Genomic DNA, 27,114 nt, shown 5'->3' with positions numbered 1-27,114 from the left:
CCAACAGCTCCCCACTTAGGCAGGGTTCGAGCTGCCTGCTGATCCCTTAGCCACAGGCGGTGTAATCCCTAATCCACGTCAGGCATTAAAAGGCTGGCTGTGAGTGAGACGACAGGAAGAGGGTGACTCCTTCTAAAGCTCATAGCCAAGTGCTGAGCACAAAAGACACTCTAAACTCGGAAACTGGTTTCTTAAGCTAATGCTACTTGCCAAGCATGGCGCTAGATATTTCACACCTCTCATTATTCCACCTAAAAGGAGGCACTGCTGTTTTCTTTCACAGCCCAAGCGCCAGTAACATGTAGCGAGAGTGGCCAGGCGAGCCCAGGGTCCTCCCGCTCGCTGGGGTGCACACGATGCCCACTGAAGTTGACTGACCCTCCGCATCTCCGGCTTTGGAGATCTTAAATTTCCGTCTTTCTGCCAAAGCCCCGGAAAGTCTGCCAAAAACCACAGCTCGGCTTCACAGTTCAGTCACCAAACGTCTTAGGAACAGGCAGCTGCGAGGGCCGGCTCCCTCTCAGGCTTCTCTCTCTCTTTGGGGTTGGCCTGGTGATTCTATGTAACTTCGTCAGCTCTCAAATGCTTTTGTCAAGTTGTTTTTAACATTTTATCTAGCATTTTAAATTATCTTCAGCAACAGTCATTGCCTGAATAACCAGTCCACTACAGCTAGGCTCCAGAATCGTACAATTATTACTTTAGGATAAATTCCATGGAAGATCAATTACTGCCAGAGGATAAAACCCCACGTTTGGGCACAAACCAAGGAACCGCTTCCCTCCCTGCTCCCACTTGTCTCCGACAGGACCGAGTCCCCAGGCCCTGAGAGCCGTGGGCTCCCTTCTTCATAGCCACCATCCAAGTGGCAAAAAGTTGTCTCCTTAATGCTTTGACTAGTTTTCCATAATTACGCGTGAAGTCGGGGGTCTCATTTCTCCTTTACTCAGTTGCCTACTGGGGTAGTAGTTTCCTCATTTATGGACTCACAAGAGTACTCTCGTGCAGGCTGCAGCTGTTTTACACACTCACAGAAGCATCTTTTCAAAAGCTGATGCAATTTTTTCCTAATTTATCATTTGCCTTTTAACTTTCTTTATGCTGTCTTCTGCCACACAAAAGTTTAAAATGTTTAAGTAGTTAGATCTATTATTCTTTTTCTTTGAGGGTTTCTGGCCTTGTTATCATGCTAAATATTTCATTATTAATTCTACTATATCCGACACCACATTTCTACCTGAGTCATCAGACCACCAGCTTACAAATCACCCTGAGGGACAGCTTCATAGGAACATTTTCCAGGAGGATCTATGTTAAAATGTAGAACACGTCACTGCCTTTTTCGTAAGAGGTAGCTTTTCAGAGGTTGTATGTATATAATACTCCTCAGGATTAAAGAAATGGGGGGGAAAGGCCAGGCCACAGAAGTTTCCCACCCACGCACAATCCAAGAACAGCAAATGCAACCCCCTGCTTCTGGGGCTTCAAGCAAGAGCCACTCTGGTGGAAAAACTAGGGGTCCCCCTCCCCTCCAGAGCTGGGATCAGGGCCCATACCAGCCTCCACCGGGGGAGCCCTTTGCATTCTAACCTTGGCGAGGCCATTCATTAGCCTTCTCACCATGGCAAGTTTCTTGAACTTCCAGGCTTCAAACTCTCTCAATATCAACAGGAAGATTTAATTAGAGGATTTCTCAAGTTTGTCTGACTAACGTAAGTTTTAAGAAGGCTGAGATTTTCCACCATGAATCACATCATGGTTTAATAGTGTTTGAAAGGTCAAACACATACACACAAAATACAAAACTAAGACTAAGAAAAGTATTTAGACTCTTGTAGTGCCTAAATATAACTCTATTTTCTCTATATGATTCACTAATTTTGGACATTTCTAACCTATTCTACAAGATAAAAAATCATGTATTCTTCTTTTACACACACACACACACACACATATATATACACACATATATGGGGGGGGTTATAAACACACACTGTGGCCCATCTGAACCATGGATGACACTCGATATTCAGCATTAAAAAGGCGACTGATCCTCAAAACAACCTGGATGGCTCTCAACGGCATTGTAATGAGTGCACAAAAGTCAATCTCTAAATGTCATATACTGTATGGTTCCATTAATATAAAATTCTGTAATGACAACACTGTAGAGATGGAGAGCAGATCAGCGGTTGCCAGGGCCTGGGGGTGTTGCAGGGAGAGGGTGGGTGTGAATGAAGGGGTAGCAGACAGCTACACCCCAGCGATTTCCTGGCTGTCACATTACGCAGCCACTGGGGGAAACTGGGGAAGGGTATAAGGGACCTCTCTGTGCTGTCTCTGCAACTTCCTGTGAATCTATAATCATTGCAAAATAAAAAAACCTAACAGGCAGCTGATGAGACACTGGTCCAAAGCAACAAAAGAGAAACCTGGTCCAACAGAAAGAAACAAGCAAAGGATGTCAACATCCAAGTCACAAAAGAATAAACATAAATGACCAACAAACATGTGAAAAGAACTCTACCTCACTAATAATCATGGGAATTTTCACTTACACTAGCAAAAACTAAAGACGATTATAAAACTAGTATGGCTGAAGGTACAGGGAAACTCTGTATGAGAGAATGCACCTGGGAGGGGTATAGATTGCTCCTACTGGCTGACTTCAACTTTTACTAACTATTAAACATGAAATACAAATCAAACACTTGAGACCTCGACCAGTCCCCAGGCGGTGCAGATCGGGGCTGCTGCTCAGCTGGGGGAATCTCCAGGCTGCTACGTAGCCTTCCCCTCCCCTGCTCAAGCCCTTTTCCCTCAGGATTCCTAATCCAACACACGAATCTTAAGACTTGAAGGAAATGAAAAGTAACCAGTCCTCACAGGAGACGGGGGGCCTTGGTCTCTGCTCCTGGCAGAAAACAAGGACCCAGGGAAGTCAACCCTGATGCGATGATACCGGGAGCACATACCCTATGCTCCAGGGCAGCTTCCGGGCACACAGGGGCAGCCTGGAAGGTGCTCACAGGGAAAAACAGAGGGATCCCCATCAAGGGTTCTAGATTTAAAAAGAAAGAAAGAAAGAAAGAAAACACCAGGGTTGGGGCTAAATATCAGCTATCGGGGCCGAGGCAGAGGGATCCTTATACTGGACGGGAAGTTGGACAAAAGGCCCTTGGAATTCCTTTCCAGCTCCAACACAACCCAGAATCTGACCACCTCTCATCACCCTGACTCTGCCCTGATCTGAGCCCCGGCGCCTGTCACCTGGATCGTCACCACAATAGCCTTGGGGAGCTGTTGGAACGTGAATCAGCTCAGAGACGACTGTCCAAGTCAAGTCCTCACCGTGGCCCACCACAGGCCTTGGCACCACGTGGCCCACCCTGGGCCTTAGCCCCCAACGTCCTCTGCTACCGCCCACGTCACAGTCTCTTCCCTGCCTCTGCGTGTGCTCTGCAGCACCGAAGCACACTCCCACCCCGGGATCCTGGAGTTTGTGCCCCTCCCCTCTCTGGCTGGAACACTCTTGCCTCCTGCCTGGCACCCCGCTTCGATACACCAGCCTAATCAATACGGGCTGGCTGGTGCCCCCCCCCCCCGACTCGGCCTGTCGCTCTGGCTTGTGGTTTCACCCAGTGGAGGGGGGGCACCTTAAGAGCAAGGCCAGAGCTCAGCCCACACTGCACCCAGCCACAAGCGAGAGCACAAACGCAGTCTTTGGCTCCGTGGCCATGTTCACAGAGAAAACACCATGACAGGAAAGAAGGGACAACACATGCGGGGCGACCCAGTCTGCTGAGGGGACCTTCCCTGACTGCCTCATTCAACCCCAGGCCCCCTCTCCCCACGTTCTCCCTCCCAGTTCCCCGTCTTATTTTCCTCTACTCCACGTAACACACACAGCACTGATTTACTGCCCAGCTCCTCTTATCAGAGGGCAAGGCCTTGTGTCAGTTCCTCTCACTGCTATTTCCCCAGCACTGAGAATAGTGCTTGGCACATGGTGGAGATGCCCAATGTCTGCTGAATGAACGAACGAACTCCATAAACGAAACAGATGCACAAGACTGAACACCCAGCTGGGATCTGTCTCCATTAACCCACAGAGTATTTCACAGAATGTTGTATTATTCGCTATTACCTTTCCCCTCATTCAGCTGGGGGGAGCTCAGACTAACTTAACAAAACCCTTTCAACTTTGCCCTCCCTGGCTTGGCGTCAACAGCTAGGAACTGACTTGCCCGATCACCTCCCAAGAGGCAAGAGAGGCCCCGCGGTCTAAGGGCCGTCTGCTGACCCACCTAGGGGCGTCCCTGCCCTGATCAAACGCCACATTTGCACCCTGATGAGCAGCTCTCTGGGGACAGGATCCGTTTCCGGTCTCACCCCTGCACCCCCAGCAGCAGGCACAGTGTCCGCACACAGCAGGTGCTCCGTAGGAGCTTCACCAATGAACGGACAAGGAATCCAGGGAGGAAAAGGCACACTAGCCTTTCGGGCCCGCTTCCCAAGCGATTAACAGGAAGATGCGGCCTTGGGCAGGCCACATAACCTCTCTGGGCTTATTTCCATATCTGTAAAAATAAGAGTGCCCGACCAAACCCCAGAACACGGATTCTGATGGAGTAAGGCACATGACAAAAGTCTGACAAAACCATCCATGCCATATCCTGGGCAGAATACTCAGCACACATCAGTTGTAAAAAACTGGCTCTGGATGTTCTTATTTCCTTCTTTGGTTAATTCTCAACTGACAATAGCAATTTCCATTCAAGCTTGGAATGGACTAAAACCTTCATTACCAGACCATGTGAGTTTTTGGGGGGACGGGGCTCAACCCCAATTCTATACCTGGGTATTAGTTTTCCCTGACTGTTTCTTATATCCCTGCCCTTTAGGAGATGAAAATTTCTTTTTATAACTCTCACATCTTCTACTTCTTTTAACTCTTTTACCTTAATTTTTTAAAGTAAACTTGAGAAAGAATGTGAAAATGAAAAATGGTTAATAAAAATGTCATCCCAAGTCCCACCAATGCATATTAAATACAGCGGGTGAAAGCTTGAGGAGAAACAGGATATTTGCATAGTTTCAAAGTATCTCCCCCAAGATATTTATTCATAACATAGAGAAAAACAGTAACTTTGCAGTGGAGAAACCTCAAAAACACCACGTTCACCAAGCGATAAAGGTTAGCATTCTCGGAGATCAGACATAATACCACGTGCCCTCTGAGAAAACACTCTGAGCAGGGAACAATGCCACTTTTGTGGTTTTCTTGCCAAAATGCATCACCTCAACCTAATCATAAGAAAGCATCAGATAAACCCAAACTCAGGGGCATCCTACAAAATAACAGACCAGTACCCTTTACAAGTGTGGAAGTCACAAAGCCAACGAGGGACAGAGAACCTGTCATCACAGATGGACAACTCCAGGCAGCGTGGAACCCGGACTGGCTCCTGGAATGGAAAGGAGAGCTGGACCTTAATTACTGGCATGGCACCAACGTTAACCTCCTGGCTTTGAGGCCTGCATTGTGCTGGCACACGAGGCTAACAGGGGAAACTGAGGGAAGGGCATCGGGAACCGACTGAAGGGTTACTGGGCAAACTGCACATACAGCTCCTCTAATGAACGAGAAGCCACCCATAACTCAGCAGAAAGCAATGGGCAAAGGCGAGATGGGCACCTCCCAGAAGAGGAAACACACACGGCTAACATCACCAGGGAAACTGCAGTTAAGACCTAATGAGATACCATGACACACCTCTCAAGCCTGAGAATATTAAATATCAGCAAGGATGGGGAGGCAACAGGAGCTCCGTTCTACCAGCAGATGCATAATTGGCAGAGCCACTTTGGAAACAATCGGGCAAAATCCTGTACATCTGGAGATGTTTACACCCCCACGCCCCACAATCCTACTCCAAGAGAAGCTACTGACCAAGTGCATCTGGAGACACACAGGAAAGACCAAGCAGTTCTGTTTGTAATAGCAAAATATGGGCGACCATTCAAAGGCACACCAGCGAGGGAAGAGATGAGTCAGAGAACATCCACACAGTGGAATACTGTGCATCAGTGAAAACGAAAGAACCACTGCCACAAACAGTGCTTGAATAAATCTCACAATGTGACTGGAAAAGCAAGTCACAGAAACACACACAGAGTATGATACCATTAATATGAAATTTAAAAAGGCAAACTCAAGACTGCATTGTTTAAAAATAAATCCATATTACAGCAAAAGTCAAAAGAAGGCTGGGGTTCCTGGTTACTCGGGGGCAAACACATGCGAGTCTGTGGCATCTCCACACACCTGGGTGGGCTTTAACACAAGTTCTGCATGTCTATTCTAGCAACAGGAGGAATCTGACACTTTTCATTGTATTTAGTTAATATTGAAGATAATTAAAAACAAAAAAAGCAAAGAGGCAGAACACTCCAAATTTTCTGCTTTTAAACTTACATCCTATGATGATAGCCTTTTTGAAACTTTCAGACCTTAAAATAAAAGGAAAAAAGCTAAAGGGAATAACTTGGAATGGTTCAGGTAAACTGATGATCAAGGCATTGATCCGAAAACGTTAATGAGTTCTTAGCATCCATACATCACAAGCTGGAAAGCTGTTTTAAGGGACAGTAATTAATTTCCTACCATGAAAAAGATCTTCTAAAGAATTTAATTTCCTTGAGTTGCACCAATCTTCAATATTTTAAGAATCCATTTTATTTCTTGAACAAATACATTTATCTAGCTGGAGTGAATTAATTTTGCTCCCTCTTGAACTGTTTAGACAGTTTAATTTGCCTCCATCACGTGTTTTTGTTGTCGATCATCAGGGTTTACAGCAACTTACAGCTTGCTTGTAAATTTGCATAGTTTTAAAGGAAATTTTACTAGAGGCCAAACGAGTCACGTAAGCAGGTAGGCCAGAAAGAGGGCTCACTCACCAGCTGGAACTCACTCCTCCGGCTGAAGGCCTCCCTGATGCCAGAATCCCGCCAGAGAGCACTGAGTGCAGGGACATACAGCTGGAAGGTGGCCGGCTCCACGGGCAGCCCCGCTTTGTTCTCAAAGGCCATTAAGAACATCCCGTGCTTTTCATTTTCAGAATACTGCCAAGGAATACCAAGCTTGTCTCGTGCATCGACAAGAACTCTGGAGCCCTAGGAAATAAAAGAAATACAAAACCATTTAATTGTGCTCCAAACACTAGAGAATCTCAATAGCGAACCGACTGTCAAAAAGCATAAAACTCAGGCTATCAACCAGTTATCTGTCTGTTGGTTTGTTTTGTCAGTAGCACGAATGTCTTAGCCCCTGGGAACACAACCTTATCAATATAAATGTACATACTGATATGTATGTGTGTATATACACAGCACAAAAACAGTTTCGCCTTTTGCTCTCACTAATTCGAAAAGACACTGCAGGGAAACAAGTGGATGGGAGGAAGCCGTGCAAACACTGGACACGAACCCCATGTCTGCGAGACAGACAACGTCTGAACAGCAACCTCTGCTTGAAGTGTTCTGCCTGTCATTAACAAGGACATCTGGGAGGGTAACTACCAGAAGGATCCAACGGCATGTTCCAATCTAAAATGGATGGGAGAACAGGCAAACACACAAAAGCAGCAGCCTGTGAGACAAGAAGGGACTCAAACAGGATCCAAGTCGAGTGGCCTGCCCACTGAAACAGGAGCCAGGGGATCATGTTCCAGATTTATGCCACAGTCATTTGTGATGGTGGGAAACTAGTTTTCATTCTTTTGCTCTTTTCCTCGCTGTTAAAAATAAAGTTAGTATTTTTTGCTCTCTCTCTCTCTTTTACCTCACAGTCAGGGTCAAGGGGAAGGAGAAAGGGCCTAAGCTAAAATAGCATCAGGGAAAGCATCCAGGCAGTGGAAAAAACACTCCAGACTACGGGAAATCCTCTATCTCCGTGATAACTGCCTTGCCGGGCATAAGGAGGTCTGTCTGCTCACTCTCAGGTGCTTCAAAACCTGCTATATGGAGTCTAAAAGCTTCTGGGCTTGGAGGATACCCTGAACACGCTCCTGCCACCATCAAGACGGGGGTGAGGGAGAGCAGAAGGCCTCCTGGAGGCAGCTGGGTGCACGCAGTGCTCCATCTGGAAAAGCCTCCCCTGCCTCAGAGCCGCCTGCTGGGGTCCGCAGGAGACCGAGCCCCTGCCCACCATCACAGAGACGACCGGGACCAGCCCTGCCCACCTGGCACTTAACGTCTCCAAAAGAGTAACAGCTTTCCTGCAATTTAACTCACATGCCACACAACCCACCCATTTGAAAATATACAGATCAGTGGCACTTATCATAAGAAGTTTCATTTCCAACATCGGGCAAGTAGGTGAGTCAGTGCTGCCTGCTTCCGGTCTCTGCCATGGCCTCAGTTTCCGCCTGGGACCTCTGAGCTGCAGGGTGACGGTGGCCACAAAGGGCAGCTGTGATCTCTCCCCCAGACGCGTCTGAGCAGGAATGTCTGGGCAGAGATCATGGGTTCTCTCCTAAGGGCTGCCCTCACCTGCCCTTAGTGACCAAGCTCTGGTTCTATCAACCCACAAAAAAGTGTTCAACACTTATTCTGCTCAAAGCAGGGAGCCAGGCACTGTGGGGAAAACAAAATGTCCAGGATGCAGCAGCATCTGATGTCTGGAAACTTAAAATCTGGCTATGGAGACAGACATTTGCATTAAAAATTAATAGCCATCCATGATAAAAACTCTAAGAAAATAAGAAAAAGAGAACTTCCTCAACTGGATAAAGGATACCTACAAAAACCCTACAGCTAGCATCATAATTAATGGCGAAAGACTCAATGTTTTCTCTCTAAGATCAGGAACGAGGCAAGGATGTTTGCTCTTACCACTGCTATTCAACATAGCACTGGAAGTTCTAGCTCATGTGATAAGGCAAGAAAAAGAAATAAAGGGCAAACAGATAGGAAAGAGAGACAGAAAAAACCTACTTGCAGAGGACATGATAATCTACATAGAAGTCTTTAGGAATCTACTCCCCAAACTCCTAGAACAAATGAGTGAATTCAGCAAGGTTGCAGGATATAAAATCAATATGCAAAAATCAATGTATTTCTATACACTAACAATGAATTACAATACCATTAACAATCACTAAAAAACAAACAAACAAACAAAAAACAAAAGAGACTCTTAGATGTAAAATTAACAAAACAGTATAGGACTTGTATCCTGAAAACTACAAAATGCTGATGAAAGAAATAAAAGAAAATCTAAACAAATGGAGAGACTACTGTGTTCATGTATTGGAAATGTCAACACAATTCTCCCCAAATTGATATATCTTTTAACACAAGTCCTATCAAAATCCCAGCAAGATCTTTTGTAGATATAGATATGATTATTCTAAAACTTATATGGAAAGACACCAAAATAGCTAAAACAGTTTGAAATAAAAAAGAATTAAGTGAGAGGAATCACTCTACCCAATTTTAATACTTAGATAGTGCAGTAATTGAGACTGCGTGGTACTGACAAAGTGACAGACACACAGGCCAGTGGAATACCACAGAGAACCCAGATAGCCCTACACCTCTAAAACCAAGTACTGCCAACTGCTCTTTTAAAGATGCAAAAGCAATTAAATGGAAGAAGGACATCTCTTCAACAAATGGACAGCCATAGATTAAATAAAAAAAAAGGAACCTTGCCCTAAACTTTATATAAAAACTAACCCCAAAATGTAAAACTGTAACATAGGAGAAAATCTTTGAGATCTAGGGCTTGGTGAAGAATTCTTAGACATGAAACCAAATTCCTAAAAGAAAAATATCAATACACTGGACTTTATCAAAATTCAAAACTTTTGCTCTGCAGAAGACCCTCTTAAGAGGATGAAAAGACAAGTTACAGACTGATAGAAAATATCTGCAAGCCAAGCCATGAATCTGACAAAGGGCTCATACCTAGAAAAATTAAGAACTCAAAGTAAAAAATGAGCCAAGTAGAAAATGGACAAATGACGTACAATATTTCACCAAAGAGGCCAGAGAGACGGTGGATGAGCACATAGAAAGATGCTGGACATCACTAGCCACTGAGACCCCAATGAAAAATCACGAAACTCCTAGTAGAACAGCTAAAATTAAAAAAAAAAAAAAAAAAAAAAAAAAAAAATAGTGACAAAAACAACACTAGCAAGGATGTAGAGAAACTCCATCTCTCATACACTGCTGGCAGGAATGTAAAAATGATACAGCCACTCTGAAAGTAGTTTGACAGTTTCTTTAAAAAAAAACACACACAAAAAAAACTAAACATATACTTACTTGTAATTCTCTTAGGCATTTATTTCAGAGAAATGAAAACTTACGTTCACACAGAAACTTGTACACAACTGTTCACAGCAGCTTTATTTGTAATAGCCAGAATCTGGAAACATACCAGATGCCTTCACTGAGGGGGGTGGGGGGTGGTGGTTAAAAGGACTGCTAGAGCCACACCATGAAAAAGGGAATGAACTGGGGGTGCATGCCACAAGTGGAGTGGATCCCAGGAACATGGCACCAGGTGAAAAGAGCCAGTCTCAAAGGGTCCCGTACTGTGTATAACATTCTGGAAATGGTAAAATCACAGAGATGGGAAACAAATGAGTGGCTGCCAGGGGTTAGGAGCTGGAAGAAGGGGATAGTGTGATGAGTCAAGGGAAGCACAGGCAGAGCTCTGTGGGGGCCGACAGCGCTGCGTCTGGATGGCAGGGGGGGCTGCCCGAGTCCACACAGGTGAACTCCACACGTGCATCGTAGCAATGTCTGTTTCCTGGTTTTTATATTGTACTAAAGTTATGTAAAATGTAACCATCAGGAATAACTGGCTGATAATCTCTCTGTAATAGCTTTGTCACTTTCTATGACTCTATAATAATTTCAAAATAAAAAATTAAAACGTTAACCATCAAATTGATTGGAGTGACGAATGCACAACTATACGATGGTACTGTGAACAGCTGATTGTGCACAGTGGGTGACTGTATGGTATGTGAATATATCTCAATAAAACTGAATTAAAAAAAATAGTGAACCATCATGGCAATATGTGTGCTGACTCGGTGGCATGCAAATGGAAGGTTACCAAAGGAAAAGGACGTGATAGGGCAAGCCTTGGTAGGGTCTCTTAACAGGAGATGGGTCTCGAGCTGAGATTTTTGAAGTACGGGTTAATTTAAACAAGAGGCGACAATGGATTAGAACCTATTCAGAGGGAAAATATTCTCTGAATAAACCCTCAACCCCGTTTTCCCCTATTCTCCATCCCCACGTCCCTGCCTCAGTGTCCCCATCCCACTTTCTCTGACGGCACCAGGCCAGACTCCAACCTTCCCCAAAGGATAAAAATCTAGAGTCCAAGAACGCAAGGAAATGAACAGGTGCCATATCCTCCAATTATGTACATCAGAACAGTCTGCACTCACAGGAGGATTTCTACGGTGAGATTCCCGGACGCCGCTTTTCTGGCAAAGGCCGTGGCACCAGAGCGAGTGAGGAAAGACTCCCTTTTGGCCAGGCGGACGTGGCCCGAGCCCGGGGATGGTGCCCGGCAGGGCCTCGGCTCCCAGCTGCCCTCGCATCATCTGGGATGGCCCTGCTTGTACAATCAAACCCAACAGACCTGATCTCACCCACAGGAGAGCTTGCAGGTGAGACTGTCACACCTGGAGCAGCTGAGCTTCACGGGGAGCAGGCCTCAACCACATGTTAAACCGAGCTGCAATCCCTCGGGAGTTTCACCGTCACCCATCAGAGACAAGGCCGGGGACCACGTGGACTTAAGAGGCCTGAATGATCATTAACCAAGACTCGTCCTCGACGCAGCAAACCAGAGCTTCCCCTTCCACGGGGGTGACCACAGGTTTGGCTTTAAAAAGGAAAAGCTGGCCTTCCCGAGCAGCGTCCCCACTGCATGCTGCCCCCACGCAAGCTGGAACTGGTCCAAATTAACTTCACCCAAACACGAAGAACAGACTTCTTATTTCTCTTTTTCAATTCAAGGAAGCTGGCATGACCACTGATGAACCCTGAATTATAATTGTTTCTATTTCTTCTTCATTTCATTTAGAGTGAACAAGGTATAAGGAAAAAAAGGCTCCCTTTCTCCCTTTAAATTATCCTATTCCAAAACTCCTCTCTGCCAACTATCCAAAACTGAGTCCTAGAAAATGTTCTACTTTGGGACATCTGCTTAAAATCTGAGTCGGCCTTTTTTTTTTTAAGAGCTGTAAACTCTGGGGAGCTCAAGATCTTCGGCAATATTGTGTTTACTGTTGTCTGTGCAGAACTGCGAGCTACACATTTCACCATCACCACACAGACCTAATGTCTTAATAGCAAAATACCTGTATTGATACAGTGGGCAGAGTACAACAGTAGCACCCCTATCCTTTTCCAAAAAAAGCTAATTTCCTAACAACACAAGAAAATCCTAAAACCCAAATACACTCAAAAGAGAAAGAAAAAAAATTGCAGCAGAAGACAATTTACATAAGTCTCTTTAATGACTGTAATGAAAGTTCCTTTAGCAACAGTGTAACTGAAATGTTAACTTTTTTTCAATAATCATAGATTTCACTCAATCACCCAAACATAAACAGTTAATGTCTCAAGGAGTTTGATTACTTCATCTCAAAACAATGTAACACTTCAAACTGTTTAAAGAGCACATTTTTATGACAATTTATAAATCCAGCAATTTAAACTTCTCATCAAAGAATATATTCCCGGTCTGCTGGGGCTGTAGATTTGGTTGTTTTTTTTTTTTCCTCCCCAATTTTACTGGACAAAGGCCAAGAAATGCAAATCTTTTTATCTCATTTCAAAATATATGTTGTTAGTTGAGCCCGTAATCAAACCAAATCTTTCTGGATTAGTCATTCCTTGCTAAAATCTTCCTGCAATAAATACTAAAGCTAAGAAAGACATAAAATTCTAGTAGATAAAATTAGCTTTTCCTATAGAATGAAAAGCTACGTTTTAAAAAATGGTAAGGTTCTTGAAAGTTGTGCCCAAGCATGCAGAGCCTGCGTACTCAGAAAGCTGTTTTTGTAAACCCACCAGGCTGAGCCGTTCCCTCTGGCCAACATCCAAGTAAAAGAAAGGGAGCCGGCAATGTAAACAGGATACATTTCTGTAAATTAATGAATCCAGTGAGCAAAGACAAACAGCTCCTCTTAGTTTCTAAAACTGAAGTACAGGACAGCTCCTAATTTAAAGGTCAGAGAAAAAGTGGAAGAGGGAAGCAGCAAACAGACAAGCCCAACAGTCAAAGCCCCCACTACCTCCATCCTCTAAAACTGGATGGCCTCCGAGCGTGGCCGCCCTGCCCTCCTGTAGCTTGTCGCGTGGGGCTGGTGGACAGAGGCCCGGCTGGCTAGTCCACACCCAGCGGACAGGCTAGTCCACACCCTGCCTTTCTCTGGGAAGCCACCTGCACGGGGCAACCAGCAACTACCCTGAACGCTCGCCTCACGCAGAGACCACCACCAGGCAACGGGCAGAACCCCAGCGAGTGGTTGGCAAAGCCCCTGCTCTGGTCACAGGCGGAGGACGTCCCTGAGAAGCTACGTGAGAAGAGGCACCCATCAGAGGTTTGGGAAGGAAGCATGACAAGGTCCGCGCTCTACGTCTAGATGCAGTGTGGGTGAGATGGCCGGCAGGGGCTGAGCGACTCAAGTCTGAAGAGCAGTCAGGGGACTCCTCCGGAGGCGGGGAGACGACGGGAGAGGAGGCTGAGCTGAGTCCACAGAAGTGCCACATGTGGGCAGGGGGTGCCGGTGGGTACCAGCCTGCCCAGTCTCAGCTGGGCCAGGGGCGGCTTCAAGGGCGTGGCAGCTGGGCACGTTTTCAACAAATACAACTTAATGGGAAATGGGAAAGCCAAGGTCAAATTTTCAGGAAATGGATGGAATTGTAAGAACTCTAGATTTAGGAAGTACATGGAAAAAAGCACAAAGTATCCTCATTAGCTTTCCTCAGCTGCCTAGAAAAGGTATTCCTGAAACTACCTACCTATGTAACTAAATATAAAAGGAATTCAGCATCAGTTCAGATTTCCTCAGATCTCCTAAACTGGAACGTGAAAACTCAAGCTACATTTCAGAACTCGAGGCCTGGATGGAGACTCTGAAACCACCTCCAGAAGCCATAAACAGGCCAACTTTTTTCTCTTCTGTTCTTCCAAGTGTTAGCCTATGAGCCTTGGAAACGTCTTTGACTAAATATTTAACTAAATAGTATAAAGAAAAACACTGGTACTAGGGAAAATGAAGCTTTCCTGTTAAGTACAGAGAACATTAAAGAAGTCTGAAAACGGACACTAAGCAGTGTTCCAAGGGGGAAGAGTCTGCACATACTACAAACAAGTAACAAGTTTCACCGTCCTCGGTTGTGCCTCTACATAGCCGTCAGGAACCATGTGGTGAAATTAGTTTAGTGAGATTTTTCTTTTTTTAATGAAACAGAATATGATGGCAAACATCTGAGTACACAGTAAACAGTAAAGACAAGTAGTATTTCAAAGAATTTTTGTGTGGTTAAAATCTGTATCTCTATATACGGAAATACATGTATATATACAAACACACATGTATGTGTATGTGCATCTAAACACAACGGTCCCAATGGTAAATGTATCTTTTACTACGGGCTGTAGTTAAAAAAAAAAAAAAAGCAACAACAAAAAACAGTCTGCAAGCCACTGGGCCAGACCCTTTTCAAGAGCCTGCTAAAGAATGGCCCTTCTGCTCCCATCACTTCAAATTAACAGAATAGGTTGCGTGTCAGAAGAGCAAAGGAGCTGGGTTTTGTGAAGAACTGACAGAGGGGAATGAAGCCATGTGAGGGGGTGTGAGAAAATGGTGACATCTCTGCTTTGGGGGTAGCGTCACGGGACTGGGTTAGACGGAACAAAATTGCTGACTCCCAATTCGTCAAGGTCCTCTTAGGCTGGGGGTGAGGTCTGGAAACCACAGAGCCATCACACGATGTTTTCAACTACTAAAGACATCTATGAGGAAAAGCATTCACGTTCACTTAATAAAAGTCTGCCTTTTGACTTAACCAAAGATCAAATGTGTGGTTTGTGGTGGTGGTTTTATGCTCATGAAGTGTTCATTAGAAACTTATTTCTGCATAACTGTCATTGCTTCCAATCGGGGGCTGTGGCATCTCGCAGAAATAAAGGTTCAGAGAGCTCACAAAAATACTATTTTCCCGCAAAGCCTTTACATTCTGATCAAGGTGTCAAATGAATGAGCAGATGCAGACGTATAAAATTCACGCTATCCTAACAAGCAAGAGGCTGTTTCAGAGATGCTATAACAACATGAATCACTTATCATTTGAGAACTCACCATGTCAGCACAACTAGGCAAAATGCTTAACACTGATTAGCTCGCTCAATCTTTACAACTCCGTGTGGTGAACACTGTTATGCCAACTTTACACATGCAAACACTGAAGCGCAAAGTCACAGCTCTCAAGTGCGACTCAGTAACTCGAGAGCCAGTGCTTTAAACCATCTTCTAAACCGCCGTGGGTCTGTCTGGGAGGTGGAGGCAGGAGATGGACGGTCTCCCGTCTGCCTGCCTGCTTTCCTTTTTTCCCCATCTGTCCTTCCACTCCCAGCCCCTGAACTGAGAGCCTCCTGTATGCTGGGTGCTGTGCAGCACACTGGGGGTGTGACAAGGAGTGAGTGTCCTCAAGGACCTTTCAGCGTAGCAGGGATCTCCCCAGGGAGATGAAGCCAGGCACCCAGGCCACAGCATCGATGAAGGAAGGGTGGGCCAACGGCTCACTGAAGGGCCAGAAGGGAGAGGCCGTGAGAGGGTGAAGGAGGAAAGAAATGGCCAAGATGGCATGAGAGACTCTCATCCTGGAGCACGAAGGATCAACACCAAATCCAGAGGGCAGGGGTCAATGGCAACGGCAGCCGAGAGTGACACAACTTGGATATCTGTTGCGGGTGAGCCGGGGGCCGAGGGGGGTCTGAGGCCAGCCTTCGCACAGGTGAGCCTGCTGCCTCCCGGGCTGCGGAGGGTGTCCATCCTCCGTGCGTGCTTGGTGGGAGCCGCCCGCTGGCACTGGCTCTTCTCTGTGCCTGGGGGCAGGTCCTCCAGACTATCGGAGACCTGTCCATCCAAAGGCAAGGGGCATTGCAACCTGCTAGGCAACAGACATGGCAACAAAGTCTGGTTTCTGCTAAGAGAATAAATAAAACAGTGACTCCATGAAGGAGCGACCAGTGAGATGTTCAGGCTGTGACAACTGAACAAGACCTGAGTGAGGCTGGGCAAGGGCAGGGGCAGGCAGCATTGTGAGCCCTAGTGGGCTTGGCGCCCCTACACGCGCCACCATGGCCAGCACTCCCTGAACGCTCACGGAGCCTCAGGCGCGGGATGACTGAGGTGCTTACTCAACACGTACATGCTCTCACCATGAGCTGGTCACTGTTCTAGGTGCGTCACAAATTCTAACCCTTTGAATTACTCATAGTAACCCTATGAGGAAACCAGAGTTCAAGGAGTCACGTCCAAGATCGCGGTCCAGCCTATAAGGGGCAGAGGCAGAAGAGGAACCCAAGTGCTCTGGCCGCTGGGCCTGGGATCCAGGTAGTGGGGCATTTACTCGCTTAATATATAGGAATGGACTCACGTGGGCCAAAATTGTATACCAATCCAAGGATATCCAAGGTCAAAAAATTAAGGCACTCAAAGTTCCAGAATATTTCAAGGTACGGCTTCTTGCCACTGTTTTCTTTTTCTTTCTTTCTTTCTGCCCCTACACCTAACTCCAGTGCTTCCAAAAGGTAACTGTGATCATCAGGTACCATCGGTCTGAGGAAACATTTGCCAAGGACAATTGTGGTACTGGGAGAGCAGGGTGCTGCTACCACAAACACCAGGAACGTGGAAACACCTCTGGAGTTGAGTCACGGGTAGAACTGTGAGGTGTTTGATAAAAAGGCCCAGAATGCTCTGAAGAGATTCTTGGTAGGAATACGGATGCTGAAGGGACTTGCTTCAGACAGAAATGACCTCAGACAGAAATGACGGCTGTGTTGTTGGAAACTGGAGGGAGGGCGACCCCTTGCTTCAAAGTGGCAGAGAACTTGGCGAAATGGTGTTCTGATGTCGCACGGAGGGCAAAACTTGAGAGCGCTGGACTTGGCTGTTCAGCTGAGGAGATTTCCAAGCTAAGTGTGGAATGTACAGCCTGATATCTCCTTGCAGCTTATAGAGAAATGCTAGAGGAAAGGGATAAGTTGACAGATGAACTCTTAAGCAGAAAGAAACCAGAAACTGACAGTTTGGAAACTTCTGAGCTTATCCAGACAGTGTTCTCTGAGACTAGGGCCAGAAGCAGCTCTATCAGGGACCTCCTGAGCTTCTGGACAGACAGTCCCGGAGAACAGGGCTCCACGTGAGGGTCTAACTGAGCATGGAATCAGGCACCATCTCGGGGGAAGTCAGGACTGGAAATGCAGTTGATGCCAGGAGGCTCTGTGGAAAGCTCTACCTTCTGATGGTTTGGCCCCTGTGAACTACAGACGAAGCTGACGAGTTTTTTGTGAAACCTGCCAGCCTGGACAGAAAGGTACAGAGAGAGGACAACTGAAAGAAGAATGACTTCCAGGGCAGCACCTCGGAAGTGAGGTCTGGACGGTATCTCCTCGGGCCAGGAGAGTGGGCCCCCCATGTGTGAGGAGAGAGAGGGTCTGCCCTGCGCTTGGAGGGGTGGGCCTTGCGCCTTGTCGTTCAGTCAAGTGCTGCCACCCCAATGCTCCAAAGCGGGGCGGCCTGTGTCCCGGGGTGTGAGGAGGGCCTGGCCGCCATCTTGATGCTTGGAGGGAGTGGAGTCTTCACCCCAGCGTTGGGGGAGACACGGCCACTGCGCAGCACTTGGAAGGGGTGTGGGTGCCGCTCCATCAGGCCCAGAGGACAAAACCCGGATCCAGAGATGACCCTCAGACCTTGAAATCTAATGGGGCTGGCCATGCTGGGTTTAGGAACTGTTTGGGACCTGTGACCCCTTTTCCTTCCAATTTCTCCCTTCTGGAATGTGACGTCTGTCCTATGCCTGTTCCACCACCGTGTACTGGAAGCAGGGAACTTGTTCTCCAGGTTTCACAGGTCCTCAGACAGAGGCGCACTGGGCCTCAGGACAGAACACACCTGTAAGTGATTTTGATGAGACCCTGTACTTAGCATTGTTTATGAAATGACTTAAGGCTCTTGGATGTTGTGACTGAAGGAATGTATTTTGCATATGGAAAGAACACGTCTTTTTGGGGTCCAGAGGGTGGAGTGAGATGGTTTGAAGCTATATGTACCCCAGAAAAACATGTTCCTAAACTTACCCCATTCCTATGGGTGTGAACCCATTCTAAGTAGGACCTTTTGATGAGGTGACTTCTGTTAAGGTGTGGCCCAACTCAATCAGCACGGGTCTTAATTCTATATTGGAGTCCCTTATAAGAATGAAATTCCGACAGAGAGAAAGCCACAGGAAGCAAGGGCTGAAGGTCAACAGAGCCTGGAAGAGAAGGGACAGACCAAGAGAGGCCGCCATGTGCACTGCCATGTGACAGAGGAGCCTGCACCAAGGATCACCAGCAGCCAGCCCCAGAAGGCCAATCCTCAGGAAGAAAGCATCGCCTTGTGACGCCTTGCTTTGGACTTTTTCCAGCCTCAAAACTGTGAGCTAACAAATTCCCACTGTTTAAGCCGATCTATTGCATGGTATTTGCTTGAACAGCCAAGGAAACTAAAGCATTGGCCTTAACAACGACCGCCCCTAAGCTGGCATCCCCCAAAGTTGCTGTGGTGTCGTCTCTGGCTACACAAGCCAAAGAACTAGGGAACAAACAGGCTTTGGAAATTGGGGATTTTTACTGGACCTTAACCTTGACTAGAAATTAGACAAAATGCCCTCAATATGCACTTAATCCATACTAACTCAATAAGAAGAAGTACATAAACACACACACATAATCGTAATTTAATTCTTTCCAAAGGTAACACTGCTGAAGTTTGAGAGCTCATCTCCTTGCCTCTTTACAGGACTAGCCATGCTTGGACCAATTCTATCCAAGCCAGTTTTTTAATCAAGCAAGAGTCATATTACCCAATAAAACTCCACCTGTGAGTGCAAGGGACTGAGTGGTACAATTTCAGGGGGCCTAAGGAAGATGGCCGAGGGAGGTGTGGGTGATGGGGAAAGGGCTCGGGAAGGCTGTGACTTCTGGTAAATACTTCCTTGGTCTCTCAATGATTTCTACTTTTAAATTTGCTTCTGAAAATTTCTGTGATTTCTCACAGTCTTCTGAAACTGTATACTATTTCTCGGAGTGAAAAAACGGAGACATTTCATGTTTCCCTTTAAGTTTTCTGCCTAGCTAAAAGAAAGACATAGTGAACTAGATAATTTGTAAAGCCTTTTTCCCAAAGCTAACACTACCTTGCTATTTCAAGAGTATCCTCTCATTTCCAGATTAAAGATTAGCATTAGGGAATACCAGTTTTTACAAAGAGTTTCTACAATTTTCCAGTCAGTAAAGTGACAGAAAAGACCAAATCACTGTCTGTGACCCAGTAAACTCTCGAGGTACTCTCCACACCTGTGCCTCGGCAACCTTTCCCACAGGGGCCTCTGCCTTCCACATAGAAGATCTCCTAAAAACATGAAAACAGAACAGGGCAGAAACTGTGAGCGTTACTTGACAATAAGAATGTTTAACTTTGGGAACTTCAAATCCGAAGCCCAAGTGCCATCAGTTTACCATCACCACGTACAGGTGCCTAGTCCAACCCCAGCCGTCCACAGCCAAGAGAGGCTGAGCGACTCTCCCCAGGTCACCCAGCTCCTCGTGGGAGAGGGGAAAGCAGCCCTCACGGAGCTGACAGCAGGCAGAGAGCAGAGCCGCTTTCTCAGTCGACCGTGGAGGACCCAACACTTCCGGTATATTGTCTAGGATATATTTAAAAAAAAAGAAATTAAAATATAGAAATATGGGATATGCTTTAAACCTGACTATATTAGAAGAAATTCAGTGGATTCAGATCCTGCTTGAGTCTAATCTCCAAACAGTGAAAACCTTTACTCAAATGCACGCTCTTTGCAGCGGAGAATTAAAGCCTTCTGTGGCGGCTCTGCCCAGCCCAGTGGCTCCTAACCACAGGTGGCCAGCGAGCAGCAGAAATGCAGCTAGCCTTGAATTGAGATGTGCTGTAATATACACTGGATTTTAAAGACTTAGTACATAAAGCAAACACAAAATATTTTTAAATTCCGTGATATTGATTACATGTTGAAATTAAAATATTTTGGATATATCGAGTTAAATAAGATATTATTAAATTTAATTTCATCTGCTTTTTATTTTTCTTAATGTGGATCCTAGAGAATTTAAAGTCCACATGTGACTTGCATTTTTGACTCATTGCTTCCCCATTTTATTTTTCTCTTTAGTGCTCACTGCCAGCTAACATGCTTTATACTTGACTTATTTATCTTGTCTATTGTCTCTTTCCCCAGTGCAATGGAAGCCCCTGTGGCCGACCCTCTGTCCGCTTAGTCTCCCACCCTGTCTCTGTCCCGGCACATGGAGGCCCTGCTTCCTGCCTGGCTGACAGTGCACCAGTCCTTTCTGCCCCCTGGGCTGCAGTGGGGACACTATACAGAGGATTCCATTTGCTTTGCACCAAAACTGACAAAACAGCATACAAAGGCAAGCATCATTAGTCATTTCAACTTATTTTTCATTGGAAATCTCACCATCTGAGGAATAATTATTGAAATTAATAAATTAATATTAGCTCCTACTTTATTTGAAAGCAATTTAAGTTGTACAATGCGTCTGGAAATTCCTTTTAAAACTATTTCCTTTTCATATTCTAAAAATAAAATAAAGGTCTATTGACAGGAAAAGTACAACCATGTTCAACCAAAAAGACAGCTTAATTGACTGTAGCAAGTCAATTAAAAATGCAAAGTGCCACTTTATCTAGAATAAGTGATTTTGACAAACGTATGTATTACTTTTCAAGGTGTACAGGTTCTTTTATGATTAATAAAATACAGATAATTTAAAGAAAGCATTTTTAAATCTAAATGCTTTTAAAGAAAGCATTACTGAATCTGGAGCCTTCTCCCAATCGAGAGATAGCAGAAGTACAATCACTTCTGTAGGGACATGTTGACATTAGAGGGGTGGTCTGAAAAGCCTTCTGAGTTCTCAACAGTTCAGCACCCCAGACGATTCTTCATTAAAAACCTGAAAACTAAGTCAATCCTTTGTTAATAAACTATGAAAAAGCTGTCTGCAGTTTTCAAGTAAGAACACCTCCTGTAGGACCCAAATTTGCTTTTCCTCAAGATTATGCTAAACCGTCCGGACGGTGCTGCTCCTGGCTCACTTTCCTTTTCTCCTACAGCTGCTCTGGAGACTGACTGTACCCTTGGCCCCCTATGAAAAGGGGCAATGCCACGCCCCGTCCCGACGCCCCCTCTCCCCGCGTGCCCCACGGAGCCTCTGGAACGCACACACACTTGTCACAACTTCAAGTCTCCCTGAAGAATGGGACGGACGGGGCGGGGTGCAGCAGGGGATACGAAAAACCAAACAAAAACTCTATCACTGATGACAAATTTGGTAAAAAAAGTGCAGTTATTCAACAGTTTTAGAAGGTTTTAAAGGTTAATATATATACAAAATCAAAAGAGCTCAGTTACCTTTAAAATGTAATTGCTTCAACCCCGATACTTAGGAGGTTAGTTGGTTTTCTAGCCCTCAGATGAAATGAAGTTTCAGAATTATAAATATTTATAAGTTTTGATGAAAAAGAATTCTTAAGAATTCTCTGTAAGATACTGTTTTTAGTTTTTCTTAATAATTTAAAAAACAGATTCCCACTTTCCCCTCCCCAGACGGAACGTGAGTCCCCAGGCCGGGGGTGGGCACCGAGGAGCCCCCACTCCGTGGTTCGGCGGCACCTGCGCTGCAGCGACGGGAGACTCACTCTGTCTATTGCGCCTCAAGAGAAGAAATGGGGGGCTTTCGCAGAGAGCGCCAAGATGAGACAACCAGGCAAGCCCGAAAGGCAGGGAGACCAGCCGTGAAGAAAACGAAAGATGGAAGCTGCGGCCACTGTGCGTAGTGAAGCGGAGACTAGACCAGGGGAAGTAGGGGGCAACGGGACCAGTTCCGAGGTTTCGGAATCCGAGGCCGTAGCTGCTCATCTGCAGACTCCTGCCTACAAGAAGGGGCTGGGGCAGAAGGACCCTCTGCCTGCTCCAGGTAACGTGGGGGTGGCAGGGCTGGAGGGAACGGCGCCACCGCTGGGCCCACGGTTTCCATGAGCGCGTGCTCAAGCGGCCCCGAAGTAGGCAAGTCAGCACTGACCCTGAGAATTCCAGTAAATGACCTAGAGACCATCAAAGACACCGACGGAAAGACCCTCCTCCACTCTGTCCAAGCTCTGGATAACATGAAAGTCACGAACACAAGGTGTTTGTTCAGAGGTCACCCCGCCAGGGAGGCCTCACGACCACAACCCCCCACAACACTACTTCCTTTGCCTGCTTAATTCTTTTTAATGGAAGCAGAAGATGTCCTCAGGGCCCCCCACACCTGGCCCACAAGCCATCATAACCGAGGGTTCAACTCCCACGGCCTTCACCCCACAGCACCAGAGTCAGGGCAGAGCAGAGACTTCTTGAAGTTGTTTTTGATATTTACCAGCAAATTCCAAGCCCTGGCATTCACCTGCATCCCGAGGTCGTCTGAGGCTCTACATCCTTCAGGCCGAGCTCTGCTAAGCCCGTGACTTGGTCCGAGTCGGACCCTCCAAGCACTGTGAGTGGGCCCAAGTTACAGGACCACGCCACCAGAGAACACAGCCTCAGTTTCTTCCTGGGGGGCCTAGTCAGAAAGCAGCAGGCACCGGAGGGCGGCTGACCCCAGCCCTCCTAAGCACAGAGCCCAGACTCTGGCCCAGGTACACCGGGGGCCACGGACAGACACACAGCACTGTTCGTCACAGAGAAAAAGGAAAACAACCTACATGCTCATTAGCAGGGGAATGGGTTACAAATTATGGTAATTAACGTGACGGTTAAAATGAATAAACTACATCTACGTGTGCTAACACGGAACACCACATTGCTGAGCAAACGAATTTATACAATGATACATTCAAAACGATACCATGGATGTAAAGCCTTAAAGCTACACACACGCTACAGAACGCACGTACATGGTAAATGTAGGAACACAGGGGCTGACCACATACCGACTCTGTGACTGTGGCTGCTGCAGGGGAAAGGGTGGCAGCAGCAGCAGGATGACAACAACAAAACTTACATCGGCTGGACCCTGGCTGCGTGCTGGGCCTGGGGCTGGCAGGCATTAACTCGTTCAGTTCTTGGAGCAACTATAAGTTAGCGACAGTTATCACCCCCACTTTACAGGTGAGAAAACTGAGGCTAACGAGGTGACGGAAACCTGGAAGTACATCCAGAACCCAACAACCCGCCACTTCTGCTGCCACCACCCCTAATCACAGCCCCAAGGACACTGGTCTGAACCGCTGCGAGAACCTCCCAAGTGACTTCCTTGCTTTCCCTCTTGCCCACGCTTCCAGCTCTCCCACCCTGGTCTACACTCCCCACTCGGTTGGTACACAGAGTGGCCCTTACAAAGCACGTCAGGTCATTTCACCTCTCTATTTACAAATGCCCAGTGGTTTAAATGCAAAATCCCTACCATGTTCCAGAAGCCTCAGTGGTCTCCCAGCCCCACTCCCGTCTCCTGCCCACCCCCCCACCCCTGCCTTTCAGCTGTACCCCAGGGGTGCGCTGACTCTGCCTCTCAACACACCCCAGACGGTGGCCTGGCCTGCCCAAAAAGGCCATGCCTTTGAAACAGCACCCAGCCCTCCCACGCCAAGCAGTTTGCTCGTACCCAGCTTTATTTCTCTTCAGATCACTCATCACCTGCCAGCAGATATTTCTTTGCTTAGTCACTGTCCTCAACCTCCCCACCTCCCAGAATGTCAACGCCTTGACAGTAAGGACTCGGCCTTCTTCGGCCTCTGCTTTATTCCCAGCTCTGAAAACAGCACCAGGCACCAGTTTGTCGAGTGAATGAAAGCAACTTGTCCAAGGTCTCAGAGCTGGAGAGTGGTGAAGGCCAGATCCCAACCCAGGACTAGGGCAGGGAGGAGAAAGGAACACAGGAGTATCAGAAGCAAACACAGGGGACGAAATAGCTAGACTATGACAACTGTTAGCATCCACAGATTGTGGATAACGAATCCTTGGGTGTTTGTTCAAGTCTCTTTTGTATTTCTCTCTCTCTCTCGTTTTTTAAATTTTGAAGTCTCCATAAATACACTCCACCCAAATTATTAGATTATAGTACACTAGAATACCATAACATTAACATTTCAAATGGCACTGCACTTCAATGAAACATTTTAAAATTAAGTCAGTGAACACACAGTGACCACCAACACAACGACTCGAAGGTGCCATGGGGATTCTGTAGGCCCTGGAGAGAAGGATCACCATGCACATCAATTGTTCACACACACTGCGATGCAGCCACGAGAGCCCGGTGGTCTGACATGACGCAGGGCTTCTTGACCTCGGCCTCCTGCCCTGGCCAGGTGATCCTTGAGGTGGGGAGTGTCCCGTGTCCCACGTCCCGTGCCTGGGGGGCAGGTGAGCAGCAGCCCTGGCCTCTCCCCACTGGATGGACACCACTGGCCCCCCACCACCCCAGCTGTGACAACCAAACGTCTCCAGACATGGCCAAATACTTCCTGGGGCGTGGAAGCACTCTCAGCTGAGAACCACTCACCCAGAGGCTAGACGAACTAACCAGAGCGCATAGCAAGACAGACACTCATTTATGATAAAACGAGAAAATAAGGGAAGGGGGCTCCAACTTGCCTTCCCAGCAGGCTTCATTTTCTCAGTTTCTGCTTGTTCTCTCCGACCAGCCTCCTGACCCTTTTTGGCCCCCTCACCAATAAATGCTGTCGGGTGGGCCATTAGCTGTTGCTGTTGGCTGAGTTCTAAAGCTGTCCCCGCCAACTCAGTCAAACTCTCACCTAGGTAATGCTGTGAAGGGATTTTGTGGCTGTAAATATGGTCACTAATCAGCTGACCTTAAAGCAGGGGTCTATTCAGGGCTGTCGGGTGGGCCTGGTGTAATCTCACAAGCCCCTGAAAGCAGACGAGGAAGGTGGAGAGTCAGGCGGTGTGTGTGTGCGCATGTGTGTGTCAGGGTCCACGGGTGAGAAGGTTCCAGGCGCCGATGCTGGTTCTGAGAAGGGGTCACGTGCATAACCCAAGAGGCCTTGAGGGGCCAAGGGTGGCCTCTGACTGACACCCAGCAGGAAATGGGGACCTCACTCCTATGCCCCCAAGGGACTGGACGCTGCCAACCACCTGCATGAGTGTGGACGCAAATTCTTGCCCAGATCCTCCAGAAGAGATCACGAGCAAGGGACCGGCTGATGGGGGTGGCTGCCAACGAGTGCAGGGTTCCTTTTGGGGGTGACGAAACTGATGAAAGTGTTCAAAAACTGATTGTGGTGGTGGTGGTTGTATAACTCTGGGAACATTAAAAACCAATGAATTATGGACTTTAAATAAGCAAATTATACAGTGTGAGAATCTCAGTAAAGCTGGTTTTTTGCTTTTTGTTTTTTAAGTTGGAAAAAAGTTCCCCAGTGATGTGAAGCCAAGTATGAAAATGAAACGAAACCTGCTGGCGGCTTGTCTCCCAGACCTGCTCCCGCGGATCAGTTTCGACCCCCTGGCTAACCGACCCCTGCGGCCCTCCTTATGGCCTTGTAAAGAAGAGACTGTAGGCACAAGTCAGTCGACACAGATGAAACCCATGGGACCACTCGTGGTCTACCAACGTTTTAGCAGAGGGAAAGATGTTAACTCCACCAGTTATCTTCTGATTAATGTCCTGCTTATTTAAGGCTTAAGAATTTTTGTGACGATTCTTAGATCACAGATGCTCTACAAAGACGGGCCGAGAAATGCCACGGCTAACAGCTCCAGCCCCCCTTCAGAGGCGCCTCCGTCTCCTCTGAACAGTGGGAGCCACTTGCTCCGCGTGGCCAGGCCTGGAGCCCCAGACTTGGCGCCGACCCCCCCAGGAAGATCACGTGAACTGACTGGCCAACTAGCAGTCCTTCCCGAAGGACAGAGGCCGCGTGGGAAAATGGCTGTTCACTCCAGCAGACGGAAGAAAGGAATTATGCCCAAGTGTTTTCAGTTACGTAGAATAATGAACAGGGAATTGCTTTTGTCGCCTTCTCAGGAAACCCCAAATTATATGAATGACTCTATATAAGGAAACAAGGCTCACCACTCCCCACCAACTCACTGGGTGGCCCCAAGCAAAACATTTTTCCCAACGGACAATGGAAATCCCTCCCCTTATTCTGTTTTCTGGGTCCTCTGCCCCCCTTCCCTTCTACCTTAACGACAGCGCTATACACAATGCCAGGTCAGCTATTTTTCTTCCCATGGCAGCAACATTTATCAGCAAGGCGCTGGCTGCCAGGGGACCTAAGGTCAGGCTGTATTCTTGGCTCAGTAGAACCCTGGCCTTCCTGTCACCAACGCAAGAAAAGTCTTTTGTTTACAAGATCATCAACACTGAACTCCGGTTGGAGCTCCTTCGGACGTTGTTCCTCTTGCAGAAGAGTTCTTGTACCCGGCAAACATGTGAGGGTCTCCTGCGATGGGCCCCGAGAAGCCGGGAGAGCCCAGGGCCCACTGCCCCAGCTCTGTGAAAATGCAGCTCACACAAACCCAGGGTTCACGGTCACGCTGAAATCTCCTGGCAAATCTAACTGTAAAGCACTGGAGTAATTTACTCAGCTTTCCCAGTCTCTGCTTTTATAACTTTTTACCTATATCTGCAAATTCTGAAGCTCCTACTGCAAGCCAGTCTTTCCTTCGTAGGTGTTTTGGTTTGTTTCACTTCCCAAGACATCTGGGACTGTAAAGGACCTCGGACAACCC

General features: G+C 46.9%; 1 protein-coding gene across 1 annotated transcript in view; it reads right to left on the bottom strand.

The window, feature by feature from the left end:
- The window catches only part of GNA12 (G protein subunit alpha 12), an 82,324-nt gene that overhangs the window by 36,826 nt on the left and 18,384 nt on the right, over nt 1–27,114 (bottom strand). The window contains 1 exon segment of the mRNA XM_037813758.1: nt 6,964–7,179. Coding sequence (XP_037669686.1) covers nt 6,964–7,179 — 216 coding nt within the window.

Source organism: Choloepus didactylus, chromosome 21 (assembly GCF_015220235.1).
Source record: "Choloepus didactylus isolate mChoDid1 chromosome 21, mChoDid1.pri, whole genome shotgun sequence".
In the NCBI taxonomy this organism is placed as follows: domain Eukaryota; kingdom Metazoa; phylum Chordata; class Mammalia; order Pilosa; family Megalonychidae; genus Choloepus; species Choloepus didactylus.
The sequence above is the reverse complement of the archived record's forward strand: the minus strand, read 5'-3'. Positions and strand labels throughout refer to the sequence as shown.